The 5,281-nt window shown below is 39.2% G+C and overlaps 1 protein-coding gene across 1 annotated transcript in view; it reads right to left on the bottom strand.

Moving 5' to 3' along the window:
- The window catches only part of LOC118336579 (DENN domain-containing protein 4B-like), a gene marked incomplete at both ends in the record, with an annotated part of 17,775 nt that extends 13,489 nt beyond the window's left edge, over positions 1–4,286 (bottom strand). Inside the window, 6 exon segments of the mRNA XM_035673249.1 lie at positions 1,034–1,092; positions 2,119–2,185; positions 2,579–2,820; positions 2,927–3,096; positions 3,652–3,721; positions 4,031–4,286. Of these exon segments, the coding sequence (XP_035529142.1) occupies positions 1,034–1,092; positions 2,119–2,185; positions 2,579–2,820; positions 2,927–3,096; positions 3,652–3,721; positions 4,031–4,286 (864 nt within the window).
- Positions 4,287–5,281: the final 995 nt, after the last annotated feature.

A 5,281-nucleotide genomic window follows, 5' to 3' on the forward strand; every position in this document is an offset into this window, starting at 1 on the left:
GTATAAACAAAAGACTCCCCCCGCCCCTCCCCTCACCTCCTGTCCCCTCACACACACACACACACACACAGGTTATAGTTTATCAACAGGAAGCATCGTCCTTCATCATGTACGTGCCTGTGTGTACACATAAAGCTATAAACAGATTAAAACCTGTCAGAGGTTTTCACATTTTCTTTAAAACCGTTATATCTTTAATATCTGAGTGCATTAAACCTTGCAGACAATGTTCCAGATCAATGAGCATGACAGATTCATGTTGGAGTTTTATGATGAAACACCATTTTCTGATTTTATCAGGGTTTTTTTTTTTTCTGGATTAGACAAAAACTAATATTATGTTCATATTCTCATATGAGGTTCAATAAAAATGTACTTTATGTAACACACTACATATTTATATCATTATATCAAATTACATATAATGTGATACATTTATTTTAATCCATTTAACCCTAATTCATACAAAAACTCTCAAAGCAAATAAGTTAAATAATAATAATAATAATAGTAATAATAATAATAATAGTCCTATGTCCTATCAATATAACACTGAAAAAAGTCTGCTAAAAACATTAAAAAATATTATAGATATAAGTAAAATATTATAACACTAATAATCACATTAATAAAAGAATAGTATACTGGCAATTAAATATAAACAAAAAAGATTATTCTCATAAATAAAAATAATGTCAATAATTACATATTAATAAAATGTTATACTATACTGATTATATTAAATAAAAAAACATTATTCATAATTGAATATAAAAAACATAAATTAATCAAAATAGAACTAATTATTATTTCATTATTAATTGTTTTTAAAAATAAAAATATACTATATATGGACGTGGGGGTTGAATTAAAGCCATGAGCTTACTTGTTTATTTTATTTCATTTATTTATTTGTTTATTAGAGTATTCCCTCTTTATGGATATTTTTTTTAGGGGCACTTTCAGTGTTAATTTTATCCTCCATGTGTCAAAACAACCTGATCTTTCTGCTGCGGAGGTCGAATGAACTGACCTGAGTGGGAGCGGAGAGGAGACCGGCTGGCAGAGCAGCAGGTTGTCGTATGGAGAGAGCTGCAAGAGACATTCACAGTGAGACAGAAGACACACAAACACACTCAGGGGGATCAGTTTGTGGCAGTTCTGGCTATCATTCCTTCAGTTATGAGAAGATTTCACTCGCCAACTCGTGGAAGGTGAATAAATTAACCAAATGTGGCCACAGGGAGAGCGCCACGAGCTGTCAGACCGGTTTCAAACGACCACTTATCAGGAAGTAAAAGAGAAAGTAAACTCAACTGTCTGTTGTCTGGAAAGTTTACCTGAGTGTTTAACTGCTATCAGTTCCAAACAATGGATCTGATACCTGAGTGAAAGAGTGAATTTGTTTATAATCTCACATTTTGTGGTTGTGAAGCTGAAGTTGGAGAGTAAAATCTTATAACTGACCTGAATGATGTCCACAATTTGTCTTTAATTAATGATTAATTACAATAATATTTACAGGAAATATTAACACAGATAATCCCGACACAATTACCAACTCAATTGTCGCCTGTGGTGTGATAATATCATCCAGTGAAATCAAATCTGAACCCGATAGATCAGTAAATTATTTCTTATTAAGAGAATCATGTCAAGAAATTTGCCTGCTAATTGGAATCTGATCAATAAATGGATTGCTTCTGATTGGGCACAATTACCCAGTTGAGGCTGAGACCAGATCACCACCTACATCCTGTTGAAGGAGGAAGTTAAGGATTAAATTATTTTCAACATAGCTTAGCCTAGCATAGAGCATATAGCATATCCAAGTACAGAAAAGAGGAAGTTGCTTGCTCAACTGTTATTGGAGCATAGAGCAAAAAGGGGCGGGACTTAGAAAAAGTCAATTAACAACCTCCAATTGCATCCGAGCAGACCAACATGACGTGTGGAGTTCCTCAAGGCTCAATCCTTGGTCCTCCTTTATTTTCCATGAGGCCAAATTACATTAAAAAAATCCATCTTATCCAACAATTTGACTGAAAGAGTCAGTTGGGCGATATTTTCTTAAAATTACATCAAATAATGTGTTTGGGTTTGAGTCCTGGTCTTTACCTGAACGAGGATGCGAGGTCGCTGGGGGGAGGGAAACGGGACGTTGTGCATGAAGCTGGAGATGTGTCTGCAGAGAGAAAGCAAACATCAATCAATACGCCCACAATTCAAAACGGCAAAAATCATGTAAAACAACAAAGGAATGTGATTAATATTTAACACACATTTGTCACAGAAGATGGAAACTCTAAATAATATTTGACACCATAATCTAAAATCAACCGTTAGCTGGCCAGTTTGGTGTTAGTTAGCTATTGTTTTGCTCCAGATATCCAAATAGTTAGTTACATCTGATAGCTAATGAAAATAGCCGATGTAACTACCTAACTAGCCAGCTTACAATTGATGTAGCTTGCTTCTTTGCTGAAGATACTGCTTCCATTGGTTCTCAATTCAGAAAGCATCATTAGACCAAGTCTTCCTTTACGCAATAAATAAATGCATCAATAAATGCACTAACTTTTCGAGCGGCAGGACGTGGGGTCCGGAGATGGAGTATCTGTAGACGAAGGTGAGGAACTTCTGGAAGACGGTGAAGAAGGGCCAGTGGGAGAGGACACAGATGCTCTTCTTCACCTGCAGGCTGCGGTTGGTGATCGGCCGCCGGTCGACCACGCTGAGCAGCCCGAGCCTCACGCTCTGCCGCTCCGACAGCAGCTCCCTGGAGAACGACTCGTAGAACTGGATGGCCGCTCCGTAAACCTGCAGGGAGAGCAGGGGGAGACACCTCAGACAGGATATAATGAATACATGAATAAATTCTCCGTCTTCCTAAAGCAGAGATGTTGTGTGTGGTTGTGTCTCTGACCTTGTCCCCGGAGGCGGAGGTGAGGACGAAGGTGGAGAAGACAGGCAGCTGGTACTTTGTGTTTAGAGGCCAGCTCTCCACGGTGACACCCATCGGCAGACAGAAGACCGGCACCGACTCCGGCAGAGGAAACGCCTCCAGGTCCTCCTCTGGATACCGGCTCATCAGACCTGCAGCACACGTCAATTAGTCCGTTTGTATTTGAATTTTAATGTGATAATAACTATATTTTATGGATGGGAATATTTAATAAAAACATGATTTGTGGATTAAAACCTATATTTTGGTTTAACTATGAACCAAATTAGCATATATCCCCAGATTGAGGCAGAATCCATAAAAAAAACAAGCATTTTAAAAGTTATTTGCTCGTCATCTTGTGGTCAGACCCGACAAAGTACGAATTCAGACTTTTTACAAATCGACATCATGATGTTGTTATTTCGGCATCATTTTTATCCTTTTATCCAATTAAATCACAGTAAAATCTATTTACTTTGGCTTCATAGTGCTGCAGTAAGTCAGATTAAGGGCAAATATAATAAATAATCAGTATTACAATGTTACTAAACCAAAATTATTGAGGAAAAATCAAAAGGAAATTCCAGCATTTTAATCCGGGTCCTATCATGTTGGATTATGTTAACTTTGTACTTGTGGTGGGAACCGTCATGAGATCGACCCCGTGTTTGGTCCTAGATGCAGTGTGACAGACAGATACTCACTGGCCTTGTAGACCAGGGCGTTGGCTTTGGCCACGGCTCTCTTGTAGCACACATACAGAGCTGGACCCCACTGGAGACGAACACAAACACACAACTGTGAGAAACTGGTCTGCAGTTAAAAAAAATCTAAATTTAATAAATTACATTGCATTGGTTCATTGGTCCCTTTTAGTCATTTTAATTTAGCATTTTAAATCCCTTTACTTCCCTGAAAGACTTTTACTGTGAAACATCGGCAGGAAGTGTCTCAGAGTGGTGAGTTTGACATAACTCTGTTGTTTTAATGGAAGAACGTTGTAGAAATGTTCATTATGCTGAATCATAATCCACAATAATTTATAATTTATCTCTCAACAACAACCAGGGAACGAGTGCTCACCATGCCGGTGTTGAGGTTCTTGTCGACGCGGCAGAAGGTGTGCGGGGCGACCTCTCCTTTGCTGGGCAGCAGCAGGGCGATGTCGGTGACGCCCAGTGTGTGGAGGCCCTGCGAGTCCAGAGCCCGCCGGTACGTCAGGAACACCCGGTGAGCCGTCGGAGCGCCGCCGGAGCTCAGGTTGGCCGAGCGGCTGTAGGGCGTCGTCTCGATGACGTACCAGCCCTGCTTCAGCTGATCCTTCCCCTCATACAGAACCCTGCAGGCAGAGTTTATTACTTCAGACTAATTCAACTTCTCAGGAGACATCAATGTCTCATTAACACAGCGCAGGAAGTGAGATTTATTTATTATTTATTTAAGTTTTGCTGGCAGGCAGTCAGCTTGCTAATAAGATACAAATAAATTCAGCATTCGTGTGTTTACAGATTCACACACACACACACACAGACACACACATAATGTACATGTACCAAAAGACAGAAAAACAATCATCATCCTCATCATGGATTCACACATATTGCTTGCTGTAATGTGGGACGAATGTATACCGACATAATCACAGGATTTTCAGTTCCCTCTCTTCCTCTGAGATTTATAGTGTGTGGCTCCATATGGGCACATCACAAGTACAAACGTGTGATGATGTGATGCACAGTATCGGTGTGAAAAGTGATTGAGGTGAGGTGAGGTGCAATGAAATGACAGAAATAGAGGAGAGGAAGTGAGAAGAAATGGTTGGGTTAGCAGAAAAAGAGAGTCAGATGTGGCAGGGTGTTGAAACTGACATATTTTAAAATAATAATATCAACAACTTTAGTGCTGTAGTCAAATATATACATTTGTATAAAGGAACACCTGAGCCTCGTCTGGCTGCCCTAAGTCATACAACAAAAAACCCACAACACAACGTCAGAGAGAGCATCACTTCAGTCTGTGGCATCATTTTAAGACGTATCTTTCATCTTCACTTACTTTTGTGATTCTCTTATGTTTAATTTCTCTCTGATGATTTGGTTCCCGTTCAGCGTCTTTCTTTTTTTCTTTTTGTTTGTTTGGTTGTTTTGGGGGCTTGTATACCCTCCACTGTGTTAATTATGTGCCCTTGTGGGTTCATAATGTTTTGTGCTTTCTTGTAGTGGTTATAAGTTATAGAACATCAAAACTGTACACATTGAACAAAGACAGAGGTTAGGATATATCGTGGCAACTGAACCATCTTTGTGACAACTGAGCAAACTCCATCCACTGATC

This window comes from Morone saxatilis, unplaced genomic scaffold (assembly GCF_004916995.1).
Source record: "Morone saxatilis isolate NCDOM2014 unplaced genomic scaffold, NCSU_SB_2.0 Contig24, whole genome shotgun sequence".
Classification (NCBI taxonomy): Eukaryota; Metazoa; Chordata; class Actinopteri; family Moronidae; genus Morone; species Morone saxatilis.